Source organism: Bufo bufo, chromosome 1, assembly GCF_905171765.1.
Source record: "Bufo bufo chromosome 1, aBufBuf1.1, whole genome shotgun sequence".
Lineage (NCBI taxonomy): Eukaryota > Metazoa > Chordata > Amphibia > Anura > Bufonidae > Bufo > Bufo bufo.
In genome coordinates this window covers 394,513,200-394,535,412 of record NC_053389.1, presented here as the reverse complement: position 1 = coordinate 394,535,412, position 22,213 = coordinate 394,513,200, and the positions used below count along the sequence as shown (strand labels likewise).

At 47.4% G+C, this 22,213-nt stretch overlaps 1 protein-coding gene across 1 annotated transcript in view; it reads right to left on the bottom strand.

The window, feature by feature from the left end:
- HSPA4 (heat shock protein family A (Hsp70) member 4) overlaps positions 1–22,213 on the bottom strand; it is an 84,791-nt gene that overhangs the window by 34,645 nt on the left and 27,933 nt on the right. Inside the window, exons 7-11 of the mRNA XM_040405851.1 lie at positions 21,658–21,902; positions 4,954–5,030; positions 4,480–4,631; positions 3,762–3,868; positions 3,522–3,655 (exon numbers count right to left, since the gene is read on the bottom strand). Of these exons, the coding sequence (XP_040261785.1) occupies positions 3,522–3,655; positions 3,762–3,868; positions 4,480–4,631; positions 4,954–5,030; positions 21,658–21,902 (715 nt within the window). The remainder of the gene's footprint in view (positions 1–3,521; positions 3,656–3,761; positions 3,869–4,479; positions 4,632–4,953; positions 5,031–21,657; positions 21,903–22,213) is intronic.

Sequence of the window (22,213 nt, the reverse complement as noted above, 5' to 3'; positions counted from 1 at the left end):
ACCGGCCTTGCTCCCGGGGTAGACAGAGTGGCTAGGCGACTCTGTTTCCCCAAACCTAAAAAGGAAAAAGATAAAATAATAAAAGTAAGCCGGGAGGTCTGCCTCCTACGACACCAAGCTAAAAACTGATATGCTCTCTCCAGGCTGGAGGGGGTATAGCCTGCAGGGGAGGAGTTATCACTTTTCAGCCTAGTGTCGCCTCCTAGTGGCAGCAGCAAGCTATACCCACGGTCCTGTGTCCCCCAATGATACCAGCGAGAAACATTGTTTTATTTCCTGCCGGCGCGCTTCTCCACACATGCTTGAAGTGAAGGGGGCAGCGGCCTCCTTGCTTCAAGTCACGGTAACCACGCCCCCATCCCTGTGATTGACAGCGCTTATGCAGAGAGTTCAGCAAAGCCAGCCGAACTGCTAGCTGTCAGTCACAGCGAAGGGGTAGGGATGGGGGCGTGGTTACCATTACTTGAAGCTAGGAGGCCCCTGCCCCCTCGACTTCAAGCATGTGTGGAGAAGCGCGCCGGCAGGGAATATAACAATGTTTTTCAGTACTTTTGCTGCATCTGCCTTCACGAAGAGGCATCATCCGAAACACACTGCTGGCAGCTTGGAATAGTTTTGGGAGGTGACAGGTTCCCTTTAATTCCCAGCCTGCAAGCTGAAATTTCATTTTAAAGCAAGCAGCTGGCGCTCTTACACAAGAAAAAGCACTCCCTGCCAACTTTCAGTTTCTTCAATGTAATACACGCTTGTAGCTTGAATGCTACAAGCATGTATTACAACCACACCGCTCCCGCTGGCCACAGCACATCTCCCTGTGACCTCAGCTATCTAATGACAGCGCTGGCAGATCGCAATGTAACTAGACTAAAAGGTCAGCAGCACTCCCTTGGAAGTTGAGGGAAAGGGTGCCCGCGGTAATCCCTCGATTCAGGATGATGAATAAACAAAAGTCTGCAGCACTCCTTGAAAGCTGAAAAAAATGTGCTATTTATTCACACATCATGTGACAACGTTTTGGTTCTCTCACAGAACCTTTTTCAAGTCAAGTCCTTGAAAAGGGTTCTGTGAGAGAACCGAAACGTTGTCACATGACAAGTTGTGAATAAATAGCAAATTTTTTTCAGCTTTCAAGGAGTGCTGCAGACTTTTGTTTATTCATCATCCTGAATCGAGGGATTACCGCGGGCACCCTTTCCCTCAACTTCCAAGGGTGTGCTGCCTGACCTTTTGTATGGATTGATCGATCTATCTATTATACATCGGGTTACAGATAAGAGCCAACCACCGCGACATAGTAAGTTGTGCAGCGGTAGGAAAATGGTTAAAGAATCAGCACTAAATTATAAAGAAAAAGAAGATCAAGGTGAATGCATTGTTATCTAACAAAATGATAAAAAGGTGTTAACTGTGTGTCCATGGTCACAATTTTGTCATTTGCTGATATACAACTACACGTAGTTATATTTAAAAGGGGTTCTCCAGGAATTAAGAAAATGAAAACACTTAAATATTACTTAATTATAAATATATTACCAAATACCTTTCATTAGGTTATAATGGCTCGTTTAGTCTGGGGAGCACTCATTAGGAAAAATAAAATGAGCGCCATCCTACTAGTCCACACAAAATCTGTCCTAATTACACAGGAGTAAACACCAAAAACGAGGATACGGTAAGTATAAAAATTATTTTATTGAATTACATCAGACAATAAATATCACTTGTAGTCAAAAGGGATGGGATGTAGAGAAACAAGCCTCTAAAAAAATGGGCTCAATGCAGAGAAACGCATTGGAGGAAAATTGCACCTTGAGCAGCCACAGTTACCAAAATAATAAAGAGTCGGGTGACAATCAAATTGATAATGGATAACAATGATAATGACATATCACATCAGACCTCTAACATGATTATCCAAAAAATCCTTTCACCCTCAGTCTAGGACTCAGGTTGAATTGGGGGATCCATTGTCACCGCGAGCATCAGCAATATGGGTATGTAGACTTAGTTGATGTCTTGACTGACGGTACCACCCAGTATCAAGTAGTTACCATGATTACAGACTTTGTCCACCAGTCATATTATTAGATATTGCAGTAGTCTGACATTCAACCTGAGTCCTAGACTGAGGAGGGTGAAAGGATTTTTTGGATAATCATGTTAGAGGTCTGATGTCATATGTCATTATCATTGTTATCCATTATCAATTTGATTGTCACCCGACTATTATTTTGGTAACTGTGGCTGCTCAAGGTGCAATTTTCCTCCAATGCGTTTCTCTGCATTGTTGAGCCCATTTTTTAGAGGCTCGTTTCTCTACATCCCATCCCTTTTGACTACAAGTGATATTTATTGTCTGATGTAATTCAATAAAATTATTTATTTTTATACCAACAGTATCCTCGTTTTTGGTGTTTACTTTATGTTTCTTTCTGAGGATTGAGGTGTTGCAATTGTGGGTTGTTGTAGGTTTAACCAATTACACAGGAGGACAAGTTAGAGAGCTTCCTCTCTTACTTGTCAGGGATTATAATCCTAAATACAGTTTAATATGATCTTCAGATGAATCTCTGTAAGAATGGAGTTTATTAGGAGACATGAAGTACAGAGAGGAGGGTGGGGGTGTAAATAATGAGCAGCAGCACTTGTATGCAGTCTCCATTAGAACAGCCCACATTACCACAGTCTGTCCTCTCTGTACTTCATGTCTCCTCATGAACTCCATTTCTACAGAGATTCAGCTGAAGATCTTATCACCTGTATTCAGAATCATAATCCCTGATAAGCAAAGCAGAGAGAAGGATGAGGCAGCTCTTTACATCAGTGTTGGGAAGTAACTTGTCCTGCTGTGTGATTAGGACAGGTTTTGTGTGGGCTTTCTCGCAGCTTTGCCTAGGCAGTGTGACGTCACGTTTATCGGTTACATGGCCTAGCACAGCTGAGCCCCACTGAAGTAAATGGGGCTGAGCAGCGATGCCAAGCACTGGCGTTATTAAGTGCACGGCGCTGTGCTTGGTTTGCTGAGAGAAGGCCGTGGTGCTACTGCGAGTGCCGGTGCCTTCTCAAACTTGTGATTGGTGGAGGTCAGACACCCAAGACCACCGCCAATCAGATACTGACGACATATCCAAAGGATAAGTCACCAGTTGAAAAATCTCGTAAATCCCCTTTAAGCCAAAAAACAAAACACAAACTTGACAACTGAAATCACATGCTTTGTTATTTTGACTGAGGGCCATGAGCAGTGCAGAAGGTCAATTCCTATCCACGTAACTTATGTTTTTCCAAAACCGCTAGATATATGTCTATGCCTACCAAATATGGGACAAGATGGCTCCCACATTATGTCCACATCTTTAGTAGTAGTCAGGTATGCAAGATACAGTATGTGGGATGTATGACAATGTAAATCAGATTTTTAGGTAAGCGACTATAAAATTGGGGTCAATCTATGCAGGCTGTCAGACAACCACCACCAAGATCAAACTCCTAGACAACCCCTTGAAGAATGTTGAACTCACCTAAAGAGGGATCAGGATAGGGAAGTTCTTTGGGTGCACTGTAATAAGCATCCAAAGTGAAAGGTTCTTTCCTGTAGAATGTAAGCACTTTGGAGAACGGTGCAGCATGGTTCTTGGGAAACACCTCACAGTCACTGAAAACAAAATAATTTATATAATGTTACCAAGCACAGAAAAATCCCAAATCAAGTGATTCAAATACTGAATGACCGTCAATAAATTATACGCATTTGTACCCACCTTAGACCTTCCTCCGCTGGAGAATTCCACTTTAAGGATATCGGGTAAGGTACCAGATCAGTGATGGAAAACTCTCTAACTTTAAAAGCCGGAGACAGAATAGCACACTACGACCACGAAAAAATAAATTAATTGAGAAGCAAGCAGGGAAAAAAAACATATCGTAAGATATAAATGCTGTGAAGAATAAGGCCTCATGCACACGACCGTGGTGCGTTTTGCGGTCCGCATGGATAGCCTTCAATATAACTGCCTATTCTTGTCCGCAAAGCGCGGACAAGAATAGGACAGGTTATATTTTCATAGCAGGGCCATGGAACGGAGATCTGTGTGCTGTCCACATCTTTTGCGGCCCCATTGAAGTGAATGGGTCCGCATCCGAGCCGTCAAAACGGCGGCTTGGATGTGGACCCAAACAACGGCCGTGTGCATGAGGCCTAACTGAGAAGAAATCAAAAGGACACCAGGTAGCATCATTGCAAGTATGTAACAGCAATACCTATATACATGCATATTTTTTATTATTTTTATTTTTAATGCTTCCAAATGAAACCTTATGTTTTGCGTGAACACAACCCCTTCAAAAAATAAATCAGATAGTCTGTTTAAAAGTAACACGAGATACAATAGGGAGATCCTAAGACAAGCTAGAACATCTTAAATAAAAAGCAAGAACAGAAATGTCCCCAGGTCATGCATTCAAAGGCTGTTCACTCACCTGTAATGCGCAGCCTCTGGCTACTGCTTCATCAGCATTCAACGTGGTGCTAACTTCTTTACCGAAGAAACGGTTTATTCGCTCCTTAACGGCTGGGATTCGTGTGGCACCACCAACTATCTCAACGGCATAAATATCTTCTTTCTTAAGTTCTGCACAAGACAAGTGAGAGCATGATCTTAAAGTACAACTGTTATATTTTTATTAAAAAAAAAAAAAAAAAAAAAAAAAAAAAAAAAGCATACTCAGTTTCATCCTTCAGCTGCCTCCTAAGCAGTCATAGGGAGAGAGCTACAGCTGTTTTCTTAGAGGTTGATGTACTATATCATGTCAGATTTTCATTTTTTACATTAATCATGGGATAACCTCTTTAAATGCATAAATACTATTAGTTCTCATCAACAGAGCATGAGTTGTGCAGTCATAGATCACAAACCCAACTAGTCTATAGTTTCAGCCATAAATCTTACTTACTGGCTTGCTCTAGGACGCTGCGGAGTGGAGGTTCAACTCGAGACAGCAGACTCTCACACATTTCCTCAAAATGACCCCTTAATTATAAAAAGATAAATAGAGACATTTAAAAGCAAAAATTACCAATGACACGAAATTAGAAAAATAAATAAAGTACAAGAGACAAGGATATTGCTGACCAAATTTCAACAATCTCATGGGATTGGTTGACCATGTAGTGTGTATGAGGGTCACCAGACTATCCTGGTGGTAGATACTGAGGATTGGGTATACCTTTTTACATTGAAAAAACAGGAATCCAAGCATGGTTAGCAAAGCATGCATGTACATGAGTCAAATGGGAAAAGCTGCTGGCTGAACAAGCTTCAGAACATGGGGTTCTTAACCACTTAAGGACCACAGGTTTATACCCCCCTAAAGACCAGGTCCTTTTTTACAAATCGGCACTCCACAACTTTAGCGGTTTATTGCTCGGTCATGCAACTTACCACTCAAATTAATTTTACCTCCTTTTCTTCTCACTAATAGAGCTTTCATTTGGTGGTATTTCATTGCTGCTGACATTTTTACTTTTTTTGTTATTAATCGAAATTTAACGATTTTTTAGCAAAAAAATGACATTTTTCGCTTTCAGTTGTAAAATTTTGCAAAAAAAAAACGACATCCATATATAAATTTTGCTCTAAATTTATTGTTCTACATGTCTTTGATAAAAAAAAAATGTTTGGGTAAAAAAAAAAAATGGTTTGGGTAAAAGTTATAGCGTTTACAAACTATGGTACAAAAATGTGAATTTCTGCTTTTTGAAGCAGCTCTGACTTTCTGAGCACCTGTCATGTTTCCTGAGGTCCTACAATGGCCAGACAGTACAAACACCCCACAAATGACCCCATTTCGGAAAGTAGACACCCTAAGGTATTCGCTGATGGGCATAGTGAGTTCATAGAACTTTTTATTTTTTGTCACAAGTTAGTGGAAAATGATTTTTTTTTTTTTCTTACAAAGTCTCATATTCCACTAACTTGTGACAAAAAATAAAAACTTCCATGAACTCACTATGCCCATCAGCGAATACCTTGGGATGTCTTCTTTCCAAAATGGGGTCACTTGTGGGGTAGTTATACTGCCCTGGCATTTTCCAGGGGCCCTAATGTGTGGTAAGTAGGTAAATGACCTGTGAAATCCTAAAGGTGCTCTTTGGAATATGGGCCCCTTTGCCCACCTAGGCTGCAAAAAAGTGTCACACATGTGGTATCGCCGTATTCAGGAGAAGTTGGGAAATGTGTTTTGGGGTGTCATTTTACATATACCCATGCTGGGTGAGAGAAATATCTTGGCAAAAGACAACTTTTACCATTTTTTTTTTATACAAAGTTGGCATTTGACCAAGATATTTCTCTCACCCAGCATGGGTATATGTAAAATGACACCCCAAAACACATTGCCCAACTTCTCCTGAGTACGGCGATACCAGATGTGACACTTTTTTGCAGCCTAGATGCGCAAAGGTGCCCAAATTCCTTTTAGGAGGGCATTTTTTAGACATTTGGATACCAGACTTCTTCTCACGCTTTGGGGCCCCTAGAATGCCAGGGCAGTATAAATACCCCACATGTGACCCCATTTTGGAAAGAAGACACCCCAAGGTATTCAATGAGGGGCATGGCGAGTTCATAGAAATTTTTTTTTTTTGGCACAAGTTAGCGGAAATTGATATTTTTTATTTTTTTCTCACAAAGTCTCCCTTTCCGCTAACTTGGGACAAAAATTTCAATCTTTCATGGACTCAGTATGCCCCTCACGGAATACCTTGGGGTGTCTTCTTTCCGAAATGGGGTCACATGTGGGGTATTTATACTGCCCTGGCATTCTAGGGGCCCTAAAGCGTGAGAAGAAGTCTGGAATATAAATGTCTAAAAATTTTTACGCATTTGGATTCCGTGAGGGGTATGGTGAGTTCATGTGAGATTTTATTTTTTGACACAAGTTAGTGGAATATGAGACTTTGTAAGAAAAAAAAATAATAAGTCCGCTAACTTGGGCCAAAAAAATGTCTGAATGGAGCCTTACAGAGGGGTGATCAATGACAGGGGGGTGATCACCCCCCCTGGAAGGCTCCAGGGAGACGCCTGTATGTGTTTTGCGGATCCGATCCATCTATCAGTGGATCCGTAAAAATCATGTGGACATCTGAATGGAGCTTTACAGGGGGTTGATCAATGACAGGGGTGTAATCAATGACAGGGGGGTGATCAGGGAGTCTATATGGGGTGATCACCAGTCATTGATCACGCCCCTGTAAGGCTCCATTCAGACGTCCGTATGCGTTTTGCGGATCCGATCCATCTATCAGTGGATCCGTAAAAATCATGCGGACATCTGAATGGAGCTTTACAGGGGGTTGATCAATGACAGGGGTGTAATCAATGACAGGGGGGTGATCAGGGAGTCTATATGGGGTGATCACCACAGTCATTGATCGCGCCCCTGTAAGGCTCCATTCAGACGTCCGTATGCGTTTTGCGGATCCGATCCATCTATCAGTGGATCCGTAAAAATCATGCGGACATCTGAATGGAGCTTTACAGGGGCGTGATCAATGACAGGGGGGGGTAATCAATGACAGGGGGGTGATCAGAAAGTCTATATGGGGTGATCAGGGGTGATCAAGGGTAAATAAGGGGTTAATAAGTGACAGGGGGGGGGGGTGTAGTGTAGTGGTGCTTGGTGCAACATATTACTGAGCTACCTGTGTCCTCTGGTGGTCGATCCAAACAAAGGGGACCACCAGAGGACCAGGTAGCAGGTATATTAGACGCTGTTATCAAAACAGCGTCTAATATACCTGTTAGGGGTTAAAAAAATCACATCTCCAGCCTGCCAGCGAACGATCGCCGCTGGCAGGCTGGAGATCCACTCTCTTACCTTCCGTTCCTGTGAGCGCGCGCACGCCTGTGTGCGCGCGTTCACAGGAAATCTCGCGTCTCGCGAGATGACGCCAATCAGCGTTAGTGTGACCTGGGAGCGCCGCAGAAATGACACCTTTCGGCGTTAGCGTGGCGGGAAGTGGTTAAAGAGCCTCTGTCAGCATGATCAACCTAATTAAACACATACTGCCTCGTGGGGCTCAATGCGGATTAAAACGATACTTTTCTTTTGTCTGTATGCTAGACAGCTGCAGATATATTGGCACTTTTATTCATATGCAAATGAGCAAGTTTGAGCAGCAAAGGGCGGGGCTAAATCCTTGGAGCACTGCTCTGTAACACCTCCCGTTGATTGACAGAGCTAAGACAGGCTGAGGGCAGGACTGCGTCCTAGAGCAGTTTTGTGGCATGTACATATTATATACAGTGCTAATTGTAGCTTTACCACATTGAGATATGCTCAGAAAGCCAAGATACATATTTCTACTTTATTTACAGGCAGATTATTATAAAGTCACCAGTAATGTAAGTTAGCGTCTAAGCACAGAAGAAAATAAAAAATTAATAAAAAAATTTGTCTTCTCCATGTTAAAGGGCTATAACTTGCCCAGTTTTGTATGTAGCAATCCCAGGCTGGAATCTTGGGAAAGAATTATTTTCTTCTTCATTTATTTTCTTCTTTAACGAGGAACTGTCCCCTCTCCTGACATGCCTGTTTTAATAGCTTCATGCATGCCCCATGTAACAATTCTGGAGCATCTATTCTTATGGCTCCATGTTGTCCCATTCCTCTATTATTTCTATCAGAAGTTATGAATAATTGCTAGCAGTCTGCAGTAGTGTTAAGTGAGCATGCTCGGCTGAATACCAGTTCGGCTCGAGCATCACTATGGCCGAGTACCACATGTGCTTGAGCGCAATGCTAGAGTCTCCTCCCCGCACGTTTCGTGTGTGACAGCAGCAATATATTTCTTTTTAGCGCTAAATACCGTTTAATACTGCGGACAGTTAAATTATCTGTGCCACATCTCCTGTTTAAAGTGTGCGCATTCCTAAAATATCAGTGACATCCAGTGTACGTTTTTCCATAGACACTGCAAACTGACATTACCTGGGGGACATACCCGTCCTGTATAACGTTTCCTCATCACAAATACAGTTGTAATTTTTGCACCCCCACTTCCAAATCCTACGCTATTGTACGTGTGACATACTTTCAAGAATATATCACATTTAAAATGAAGGCGGCGAGCAGTAAGACGGGGAAGTGGCAGTGAAGCTGACGGTGCACGCAGAGGCTGTGGCCCTGGACGAGGAGAAACTGTTTTTATTGTGCCCTGGCAGCAGGCACAATCATCCAAGATACCCAACTTGATGTCCCAGTTTGCAGGGCGGCGCATGACACCACTCTTAGTCAGCCCAGTGCGAGCAGGTGGTCGGTTGGATTGCAGCAGATAATGCTTCCAGTCGGTTAAGCACCACCCTGGTCTTCTACCAAGTCCAGTCTCAGTAGCCAGGAGTCTGGTCCACACAATCCTCACCCTGATTCTCCTTCCTCCCACCACTTAGTCTGTTATTCCGAGGACCCCTTTTCATCGCCTTTAGTTGATTTGGCCCTCTAGGCAAGCAGCTTGAAGAGGGACATGAGATCTTGTGCCCCGTTTCCCAACCTCTTGATCATCCACAGTCAAAAGAAGAGGACAGTGGTGAACCGCAATTAGTGTTTAATGAGGTGGATGAGGACGAGACCGTTGCCAATGAGTCAACTGCAATTACTGTCTCAAGAGGTTGATGAAGAGGATGAGACACAGTTAGCAATCACTGAGGTTGTGGTTAGGTCAACAAATCTGGAGGATGATCAGAGAGAGGAAGTGGAAGAGGAGGTGGGGAACCATGAGGTAACTGACCCAACCTGGGAAGGTGGGAAGCCGAGCAAGGAGAGCAGTACAGAGGCGGAGGGATCTGCAGCACGGCAACAGGCTGGAAGAGACAGTGTAGTGGCAAAAGTGAGAAAGTGAGCACCACCAAACAGGCCCGCAACTGTTCCACGGAGCACCCCCCTTGCGGAAATCTCCCTTGCCAAGGGGTAGATGTTCCTCAGTATGACGCTTTTTTGAAAAAAGTGCGGCCGACAAAAGAATAGTAGTTTGCAACCTGTGCCATATGAAAATAAGCCAGGGCGTGAACACTAGCAACCTCACCACCAGCAGCATGATCCACCACATGGCATCCAAGCACTGTAATAAGTGGGACGAACGCCTGGGTCCACAATCTGTGTCTGCAGGTCACACCACTGCCTCCTTTTCCCCTATGTTACGTGCTGGCCAATCCCCTGTCGAATGCGCAGGCTCGGATGCCTCCCGCCCTGCACCTAGACCATCGCAAGCACCATCAGCAACCACATCCACTTCAGTGTACCAGGGCAGCGTCCAAATGTCCTAACCCCAGGCCTTTGAACGCAAGAGAAAATATCCAGGCCATAGCACTAAATGCGCAGCTTTCCAAAATTACTGGCCCTGGAAATGTTGCCATTTAGGCTTGTGGACACCAAGGCCTTCCGCAGCCTGATATCGGCAGCCGTCCCGCATTACACAGTCCACAGCCACCACAATTTTTCAAGGTGTGCGGTGCCCGCCTTACACCAACATGTGTCCTGTAACATCACACCTGCCCTGACCAACGCAGTTACTGGGAAGGTCCACTTAACCATAGACACATGGACAAGTGCATTTGGCCAGGGACGCTACATTTCCCTGACAGCACACTGGGTGAATGTTGTGGAGGCCGGGAGCGAGTTATACCCTGGGATGGCACAGGTGCAACCGACGGCCAAGGATTGCGGGCCCTACGTCGATCAGGGTTTCCGCCAGCACCTACGTTAGTGGCTCCAAACCCCATCTCTCCTCCTCCACTTCCACCTCCGAATTATTTGCGTGCAGCACCAGTCAGTCATCAGTCGGTAGCTGGAAGCAGTGTAGCACTGCAGTGGGGAAGCGGCAACAGGCCGTGCTGAAGCTGATATGCTTAGGGGACAAACAGCACACCGCCGCAGAGCTGTTGCAGGGGATAAGACATCAGACTGAGCTGTGGCTCTCGCCACTTAACCTAGAACCAGGCATGGTTGTGTCTGATAACGGCCGTAACTTGGTGGTGGCTTTGAAGCTTGGCAAGCTCAGACACATCCCATGCCTTGCCCACGTCTTCAACCTTGTGGTTCAGCGGTTTCTAAAAACCTACCCTAATTTGCCTGAGCTACTGGTGAAGGTGGGCCACGTGTGTGCCCATTTCCGCAAGTCATCGACAGCTTCAGCCGATCTGTCCACGCTGCAGCAACGCTTGAAATTACCAGCTCATCGACGTGAGCATGCGCTGGAACTCCACTTTCAACATGTTGGCCAGGCTTTGTGAGCAGCAGAGGGCAGTAGTGGAATACCAGCTTTAACATGGTCGTCGCCTTTCCAGTCAGCTTCTGCTATTCACAAGCGATGAGTGGGCATGGATGTCTGACCTCTGTGGGGGCTTAAGAAACTGAGGAATTAACACAGATGGTGAGCCGCAATAACGCCATTATCAGCGTAACCATCCCACTTCTGTGTCTTCTCAAACGCCTGTTGCTCACAATTAAGGACGACGCTTTGCATGTGGAAGAGGTGGAAATGGGTGAAGACAGTGCACAGGGTGATAGCCAGACCACCCTCAGTTCGTCTTCTCAGCGCAAATTGGACGATGAAGAGGAGAGGGTGGAGGAGCAGGAGACTGTTGCTAAAAAGGGTAGTGCCCATCGAAGTTTTATTCCATCTGTTCAGCGTGGGTGGTCCGAAACAAAAAACATTTTGGAAGATGGTGAAGGAGTACATAGCAGATGGTGTCATCGTCCTCAATGATCCCTCAGTGCCTTACAACTACTGGGTGTCCAAGCTGGACACATGGCACAAACTGGCGCTCCATGCTTTGGAGGTGATGGCCTGCCCTGCATTATAACAGATAAGCGTATCCGCCTGTCAAGTGAAAATGCTGACAGCATTTCTAGCCATATGCTCATTGTCCATGATGATACAACCCCTTTAAAAGCTCATTCACATGACCGTATGCAGTCTGCAGCTGGCAAAGACCAAACAGCAGTACACAATGCACGGACACCGGCCGCATGAATTTTGTGCTGCGGTGGACCCACTGACTGGTATGGGTCAGCGTCATGCAAAATACAGCAAGACAGGACATGTCCTATCTTTTGTGGATCATGGATGCATTCAAGTCAATGGGTCCACATCTGCAGCACGGAGAGCACACTGCCAATGCCTGTGTATTGCGGACCCGCTGTTTGCAATCCACAACATGGGCACAGCGACCATATGGTTTTAATATCTCTCTCCTGGGATTTGAACTTAGGCTATTTACATACAAGACTGTGCACTTACACCAAGCTATAGCCTTTCGACATAGAAAACAATGTTTTGTTCTGTACTTAGAAAGCTATACATATAACTGGTAACTTTATAATCATATATTGTGCTTGTGAATAAAGTAGTAATATGTATATTAAAGGGGTTCTCCTGGATTTAAGAAAATTAAAATACTTACATATTACTTTAGTATAAATATGTTGCCAAATACATTTCATTAGCTATAATGGTTCATTTTGTCTAGGGAGCAATTAGGAGAAATAAAATGGCCACCGGCCTATTAGCACAAATAAAACATATCCTAATCACACAGCAGGACAAGGTACTTCACAACACCGAGGTACTTGTGCTCTACTTGTTAGGGATTATGATCCCGAATAAGAAGATCTTCAGCTGAATCTCTGTAGGAATGAAGGCATAAGGAGACATGAAGTACAGAGAGGACGAACAGGACAGGTAATGTGGGGCAGTGGTAACGAAGTGTTGCTGCTTATTATCTACACTCCCACTATCCTCTCTGTACTTCATGTCTCCTTATGAACTCCATTCCTAACATGATTAATCCGATTCATCTGAAGATCATAAACTGTATTCAGGATCATAATCCCCGACAAGTAGGAGAGGAAGATGGCGCAGCTCTTTAACTTGTCCTCCTGTGTAATTAGGACAACTTTTGCTTGGATTAGTAGGATGGTGGCCATTTTAATTTTCCTAATGACTGTTCCCCAGACAAAACAAGCCATTATACTAATGAAAGGTATTTGGTAATATATTTATAATGAAGTAATATTTAAGCGTTTTGATTTTCTTAATTCCCACAGAACCCATTTAACCTTCTGAGCATATCTAAATGTGGTAATGCTATAGTAAATCGCATATATGATATGTAGAAGCTAGGACACAGTTCTGCCCTCAGCCTGCTGTCTAGCCCTGTCAGTCAAGTGGTGAGGGAAGTGTTCAGCGTACAGGGGGTGTTACAAACCAGTGCTCAAAGGATTTAAGGCTGCAATCACACGTCCTTGGTGTGTTGCGGACCCGCAAATTGCGGGTCCGCAACACACCAGCCCGGCACCCCCATAGAAATGCCTATTCTTGTCCGCAAGCTGCGGACAAGAATAGGACATGCTCTATCTTTTTGCGGAGCTGCGGACCCAAAGATCGGGGCCGCGCTCCGCAAATGCGGATAGCACACTGTGTGCTGTCCGCATCCATTCTGTCCCCATAGAGAATGAATGGGTCCGTACCCGTTCCGCAAAATTGCAGAACGGATGCGGACCCATTTTGCGGATGTGTGAATGGAGCCTAACCCTGCACCCCTTGGTGCTGGAACCTGTCATTTGCATATGAATAAAATGCAGATATTTATGCAGCCATTTAGCATAGAGACAAAATAAAGGAATAGTTTTAAATCAGCATGATGAGCCCTATCAGGAAGTATGCCTGGTTTAATAAGGTCACTCCTGCAGACAGAGCCTCTTTAAAGAGGACCTTTCATGGGTCCCAACATTGCAAGATAACTATCTGGCCATGTAGAGCGGCGCCCAAGGATCTCACTGCACTTACTTTTATCCCTGAGCGCCGCTCCATTCGCCTGCTCTGGCCTCCGATATATTCCACGCGATGCGATGTATGGTAATTGCTGCTAACTTCGCAACAGGGAGGAGACATCAGCTTCTCTCCTGGGCGTTCCTTCTCCATGGCTGTAGCGCTGTCCAATCGCAGCGCAGAGCTCACAGCCTGGGAGAAGGAACGCCCAGGGAGAGAAGCTGATGTCTCCTCCCTGTTGCGAAGTTAGCAGCAATTACCATACATCGCGTGGAATATACCGGGGACCAGAGCAGGCAAACGGAGCGGCGCTCAGGGATAACACAGTTCTGATCAAAAGTTTAAGACCACTTGAAAAATGGCAAAGAAATCATATTTAGCATGGCTGGATCTTAACAAGGTTCCAAGTAGAGCTTCAACATGCAACAAGAAGAAATGGGAGAGTGAGACCAAAAAATTTTTGAGCATTCAATTTAATGAAAACAATAAATAAACTGAAACAGGCTGTTTTTCAGCTGATCAAAAGTTTAGGACCACACCTCAAACCCCCCCCCCCCCCCCCAAAAAACAGAAATCCAACTTCAAAACATGAGCTCAGTAATGAGTAGCTCCGCCATTATTAATTATCACTTCAAAATTTGTTTCGGCATGCTTGATGCAAGCGTTTCCATGAGGTGAGTGGGAACATTTCTCCAAGTGGTGAAGACGGCCGCACGAAGGCCATCTACTGTCTGGCACTGTTGTCCATTTTTGTAAACTTCCCTTGCCATCCATCCCCAAAGGTTCTCAATTGGATTTAGATCAGGGGAACACGCAGGATGGGCCAAAAGAGTGATGTTATTCTCCTGGAAGAAGTCCCTTGTCCTGCCGGCATTGTGTACTGTAGCGTTGTCCTGTTGGAAAACCCAGTCGTTACCACACAGACGTGGGTCCTCAGTCATGAGGAATTCTCTCTGCAACATCTGGACATAGCCAGCGGCCGTTTGACACCCCTGCACTTCCTGAAGCTCCATTGTACCACTGTAGGAAAAAGCACCCCAGACCATTATGGTGCCCCCTCCACTGTGGCGTGAAGAAAACATCTCAGGTGGGATCTGCTTGTCATGCCAGTAACGTTGGAAACCATCAAGGTTAAATTTTCTCTCAGAGAATAAAACTTTCTTCCACCTTTGAATGACCCATGTTTGGTGCTCTCTTGCAAAGTCCAAACGAGCAGTTCAGTGGCGTTCAAGGAGATGAGGTCTTTGAAGACGTTTTTTGTTTTTGAAGCCCTTCAGTCTCAGATGCCGTCTGATGGTTATGGGGCTGCAGTCAGCACCAGTAAGGGCCTTATTTGGGTCGAGGATCGTCCAGTGTCTTGACGGACAGCCAATTGGATCCTCCAGCTCAGTGCTGATGAAATTTTTTTTGGGTCTTCCACTTGACTTTTTTTGTTCCATAACCCTCAGGATCATTTAAGAAATTCCAAATGACTGCCTTACTGCGTCCCACCTCAGCAGCGATGGCGCGCTGTGAGAGACCCTGCTTATGCAGTTCAGCAACCCGACTACGTTCAAAAAGGGAGAGTTTTTCGACTTTGCCATCACAACGTGTGACTACCTGACAGAAAATGACAATGAATCCACATTTTTGCACAGATTTGGCCTTTTGATCAGCTGAAAAACAGCCTGTTTCAGTTTATTCATTGTTTTCATTAAACTGAATGCTCAAAAACGAGATTTTTGTATAACTTACCAGTAAAATCTCTTTCTCGCTCTTTCCTTGGGGGACACAGAAGACCTTGGGTATAGCTCATCTCCCTAGGAGGCGTGACACTAAGTGAAGACTGTTAAGCCCCTCCTCCACAGCTATACCCTCAGCCTGGAGAGAGAGACTGCCAGTTGCGTGTCCAAGTAGTGAGAAAAGGCAAAGTCCAAAAATTGGAACCAACAAGCCAACTACCCAAGGGTAAAACAAACTCGGAAACAGTCAGAGAAGAACAAAGAATGGGTGGGTGCTGTGTCCCCCAAGGAAAGAGCGAGAAAGAGATTTTACTGGTAAGTTATACAAAAATCTCGTTTTCTCGCCCAGTTTCCTTGGGGGACACAGAAGACCTTGGGACGTTCAAAAGCAGTCCAAAGGGGGAGGGACCACAGCACCAAGGCGAAGCACCCGAAGGCATCAAAAAACCCGCCGCCTGCAGACCAGGCGGCCCGAAACAGCATACGCCGAAGCCCGAGTATGCACCCTGTAGAACTCGGTAAGGTGTGCAAGGAAGACCAGTGACCGCCTTGCACAAATGCATGGCCGAAGCCTAATGCCTCCGGCCCAGGAAAAAACCGACAACTCTGGCCAAATGAATGGTGACACCAAAAGCAGAACCCTGCCCTTGGTGCGGCAACCACAACAAGAGCCACTCTGAGAAAGCGGAGGAAAGCCACCCTGGAGGCCGTCAACCCTTTGCGCGGACCTCCTGGAAACACAAGAGACCAATGTCGACAAGAGTCGGAGATCTCCAACGTTCCCTGGGGTGGGAAGGGGAGGACGACTGCCTCAATGAAATGAAAGACAAACACCATCTTCAGAAGGAAGGAAGAGACGGAATGGAGAACAGCCCTGTCCTGGGGGAAGACAGAAGGCTCGGAACAAGAAGGGCCGCCACTCAGGCACCCATCAGAGACACGATGGCTACAGAAACCCAACTGTTAGTAGAGGGAACTTCTGTAACGGCTCCAAGGAAAAATTGGAGCGCCAAGAGCCTAGTATGTAGTTCCCAGGACGGTACCGGAGGACAGTACAAAGGAACCCAAGAGCCGCTCCATGGAAGAAGTTCCTGACAGGCCCAGAGGGCCTGGGAACGCTGAAAGAGGAAGGACAGGAATGACACTTGATACTTCAAGCAACAGAGTCCCAGCCCCAGGTCCAGGCCGGACTGGAGAAAGACAGAACCATGGAGAAAGGCAGAGTGGGGGAACGCCCAGCTTCCCACAGAACCCCAGGTAAAACCCTAAGTCCTACCACAGATCCTGGACGAAAAACTCGGCTAGAAACGAACACTAGCGAGCCCACTAGAGTTGCCTGGGCAAGCGGGTGAAAACCCAATGATCAGGCGCAGACCCGTAACACGGGTAGAACAGTCGGTAGAACTGGTCCCGTCGGCCCCCGAGCGAGGTTGTCCCGTATCCCCCCAGAGTGGGGAAGCAGAAGGACAAACGGACAGGAACCGAAGGGTCCGCCCAGCAACCGCCAGGACAAGACAGGCTAAAGCCGAAGCCAATGTAGCCACCACAGGAAGACGGACTACAGTTCCGGTGTGGGAGATTTAAAAGACAATCCTGACCAAATGGTAGTCCTCCCAAGTTACCGAGGTGGTGAATCCAAAGCAGAAACATTGCCTAAAATGGAAAAAACGCAATCTGCACCCAGCGGGAGGACAGAAAACGGTAGACCCGGTAACTAGGCACACAGCTAGTACAGCCAGTGTGGACAAGGGAGACTCAAAAGGAACACCAGAACCATCCACATGAACAACCATGCTTTCCCCAGAGGGAAGGGCAGTGAAGGAACAGCCTCTGAAGCGTGGCCGGAACAGACGCCACATCGGAATGATCTGTACCGAGTGGGAGCCAAACAGAGCCGGCGAGAAAAGGCAGGCGAGACAGAGGCCGGTATAACACCCTCCAACCGAAAGGGGGAGTGGGCAACAGAGAGGCCATAGGACAGCTCAAAAGCAGAACACCGCTACACAGAGACGCCCGGTTCACCGCCTCGCAGAAGGCGAATACCCTGAAGAACCCAAGGTGGAGGTCCCCCAGACCTGTATAAGCGAGCACCCAAGAGAAGCTGGGTGACCTTCCCAAGAATAGCGGCCCGAACCTGGTAGCAGATCAGACTGAAGCACCGAGGGCGCCAATCCGGAAAGAATCATACCACACTGCACCCGAAGAGGAGGAAATGGTATTAGGCGAGGGGACCGTAGTCCCGCCAGAGCCAACATAAAATGCGAAGGGCGCTGCAGACAGCGCTCTCGACCATGCGACCACTAGCACAGGGAAACAATGCCGCGGAAGGACAAATGGGCCAACGAAATGAATGAGTACCACCCAGCTCTGTGCAGTAGCGAACAGTAGAGCCCGTCTACTTAAATATAAGGTATTCATTTGTTGTTTATTGGACAACACCTTAGGCTTACACAGATGGACAGAATGATCTCCTTAGAGAATAGTGCAAGGCTTGCGGCAATCATCGTATCCCAAGAGAAAAAGTATGTCGCAGGAGGAAAGGAGGCATACGTACGAGTAGCCCCGTAAGCAGTGAGAAGGCCAACCCACCTACGGGACGAGAAGGAAACAACGCACAAGAACGTCCGCTCACTGCAAAAATATCACTCAGCGTAGAGGGCCAGCCACAGAGTGCCACAGTATCTACGGGAGTGCGAACTGAAAGGAGTTATGCACAAGACTAGTATGGTATGCGATGGAACGCAAACTGACCGCCCCGAAAAAGGGGGGAAATGTACCTGGCAAACTGCAGTGGGCAAGAATGCAAAGGCCTGCCCAAAAAAGGGGGTGATGCCCAAGGCCGTACCTACGTCAGAGAAGTAGGGAATACCATACTTCGCCCAGAAAGGCGCCATGCACATGGCCACACAGTATCCAGCAGGAACGCAGGAGGTCCACCTAGTGAAAAAGGGGGGCATGCACAGGGCTATCTTAGCATTAAGTGAGTGTGCAACAATTCACCCAACCCGAAATTTCGTGAGAGTGTAACTACTCCGCCAATGAAGGGGAACATGTGCAAGTCCAGTACAGCACATACAAGGACAGCCTTGAATCTTGTGAGCGTGCAAAATTCCACCCATGGAATGAGGGGTGGTCACGCACAAGGCCAGCACCGTATCCAATGGAAGCGCAAGCGTTCCACCCATGTTAGAGGCCATGCTCAAGGCCAGCAACGTATCTGGTGAGAGTGTAGTATGCCGCCCAGAAAAGGAAGGGGGGGGGGGGGGGTCATGCACATGTCCAGCATCGCATCCAGGGAGAATGCGAGCAGTCGGTGAGAAAGTGTGTATGCCACCGAAGGAGGCATGCCCATGGCCGGCAGCGAATCCAGTGAGAGTGCGTACACCGCCCACAGAAGAGGGGTCATGCATATGGCCGGCCGCGGATCCAGAGAGAGTGCAAGCACCCCGCTATGTATAGGGGTCATGCACATGGCCAACAATGTACCGGCGAGAGAACAACCACCGACCGAGGGAGTGTATGTATGCCGCCACCCGGGAAGGAGGCATACCCAAGGCCGGCAGTGAATCCAATGAGAGTACATCATACCGCCTATGTAAGGTGGTCATGCACATGGCTGACAGTGAATCCAGTGAGAGTGCCGAATGCCGTCCACAGAAGGGAGTCATGCCTATGGCAGGCAGCGAATCCAGTGAGAGTGCTGTGTTCCACCTATGGAAGGGGGGCACGCACATGGCCAGCAGCGAACCCAGTGAGAGTGCCGTGTTCCACCTATGGAAGGGGGTCGTGCACATGGCCAGCATTGTATCCGGAGAAACTGCAGTAGGCCGCCAATGAAAGGGGGATCATGCACAAGGCCAACCCGCAGTTAGGGAGAGTGCAGTATCCCGCCCAGGAGGGGGGTCCTGCACATGGCAGGCACCAAAACTGGAGAGGGTGACGAATGTTGCCTACAGAAAAGGCATGCACTTGACCAGCGCCGTAGCGCGGAAAGGGCAAGAAAACCACCTAGAAGGGGAAAAAAGACCCTGGCAGCGCCGCAGCCGGGGAGCGCGACACCATGCCGCCTATGGAAGGGGGGCATGTATACAGGCAGCACTCTGAGATGAGGCTGCAGCGTCCTGCGCAGCCCACAAGTCATATATATAATAAAAACTTTCTTTTTTTTTTTTTTTTTTTTTTTTAACACACAGCCTCACTGAGGCAGAAAAAAATAAAATAAAAGGGGGGGCCACCTACAGGGCACAGATCCACCCATACAGGCCCATCGGAAGCCGGCCTGTACCCAAAGGGTTAACAGGGATCCGGCCTGGGGGGCGGCACTGCGATCCTCTGGGGGCGGGGGAACCTCCAGGCGGGAAGAATTCGCGCCTGGAGAAGTTCCAGCCCCCTCCAACAGAGGCCTGAATTTGCGGCCTAGTAGGGCGTGAAGCTGGGGCCTAAATTTTTAGCGGCGCCCGGCTGACCGGGGCCGCACAGTATTTAAAGTACCGGCCGGCCTACGGAGCGGCACATACCGGCCGCGGGTGCCCACCCCGCGGGCCGTAAGAGCCGGGGCCTAAATTTTTAGCGGCGCCCGGATGACCGGGGCCGCACAGTACTTAAAGTACCAGCCGGGCCTACGGAGCGGCACATACCGGCCGCGGGTGCCCACCCCGCGAGCCGGGGACCCGGATAGAGCGGGATCGCGGCCTTGAAGTGGAACACAAGTTTTGTTCCGACGGTCGGCCGGGGCTGTTGAAGCGCTCATTTTGCAGGCCGCGGTGCCCACCCAGCTGTCCGGAAGTGAGGACCCTGCACCCGGCAGCCATTTCACCCCTGGAGCGGGCACCTGCCTAGAACAGCGCTCCATATGGCCGGCAGCTACAACCTCCTTTCCCCTGGAACGGTGCCCGTGAGAGTAGGGAGGGTCAGTGGCAGCAAGGCGCGGGCCCTCTGGCCCTGAAGTAGTGGCCGGTAAGAGGGAGGGGGACCCTGAGACCGGGTCTGTGAGGGTGGACGCCTGCATAACCCCTCCATCAGGGGCAGCTAGTTGCGGACCTCCGCAGCTCCCTAGGCATTCTTCTTGTAGGGAGAAGGGTGCCAATGTCCTGGAGGCCAGGAGAGAGGGAGCAGAATGTCGCCCTGCGACAGCCCAGGAGCCAGCCTAGGTCTAGCATGGGCAGAAGGGTCCATAGGCCCAGTATAGGGTCAGGCACGCAGGAGACCGGGGGGGACGGGGGACGTAGGGCTGGAGAAGCCTCTCTCTCACCATAGTCGTCTTCACCCTCGGTCCGTTCCAGCAGGGTCGCCCCTTCAGCTACTGGCACCGTAGTGGCAGGACGCTGGGAGAGGGACTTGGCGTGCGGGCGACCCTTGCGCTGGCGGGATGTAGGGGAGCGAGGCTGCCCTGATCCACCTTGCCTTCTGTGGGGGAGGCAGCAGTGCGGGTGACCGGCACTGGCGCAGCTCAACCCCGGGAGAACAGAGAGGTCTAGTGCGTCTCTGTTATCCCTGATGATCTGGAACAAAAATAAAATAAAAAACTAAAAAACTAAAATTGAAACAAGGAGAAAGCAGCCCTGCAGAGCAGGGAGTGTCTTGCCTCCTTGGACACTAAGCAAAAACTGGCAGTCTCTCTCTCCAGGCTGAGGGTATAGCTGTGGAGGAGGGGCTTAACAGTCTTCACTTAGTGTCACGCCTCCTAGGGAGATGAGCTATACCCAAGGTCTTCTGTGTCCCCCAAGGAAACTGGGCGAGAAAAAATGTTTTGTCTCACTCCTATTTCTTCTTGTTGCATGTTGAAGCTCTACTTGGAACCTTGTTAAGATCCAGCCATGCTAAATATGATTTTAGCCTATTTTTCAAGTGGTCTTAAACTTTTGATCAGGACTATAAGTGCAGTGAGATCCCGGGGCGCCGCTCTACATGGCCAGATAGTTATCTTGCAATGTTGGGACTTATGAAAGGTCCTCTTTAAAATCTGGTCACAGGCATGAGCTAATATATATTTGGAGATCACTAAGATTTTAGCTTTTTTTTGTAGAATGTTCAGTTAATCTAAAGGGTGTGATCATCATTGACATTAGATCATGCTGGAACCTATATCAAAGAACGTGGAATAATTACCTGTTCATAGAGCCAGAGACATCGATGTCATTCATAAAACATTCAATATTGATTGGCAGTTCTGAGGCATTCGCACTCATCAACTTTTTGAGTTTCTCGCACTCCTGGGCAAGCCGCAGTACAGGCCTTATCTTCGACTTTATATCCAGCTTATACTTCTTGCCAAACTCGTCACAGAAATAACTAACCAAAACATCATCGAATTTCCTTCCACCCACACATGGATCAAAGGCAGTAGCTAGAACCTGAGGAACACAACAAATAGGCAATTTCACACTGATAATGCAATGGCTATTCTTATTCATTGGAGCATTTTCCATCATTCGTTACAAAAGCAGAGAAATCTATAAAAGTTGAAACACAATTCATTGGCTTTTGCCTGAAGACACGTGCACAGTACGGCTAGATGTGGTTGATGTTACTACACCTTCAGCAATTATGTCATTTGGTTTACTTCAATTTGTACTCGAGCTAAACATTCTCTATGGTTAAGGGCTCATTCAGACTACCATATATTTGTGTATTCATCCATTCCACAATTTGGCGGAATGAATGT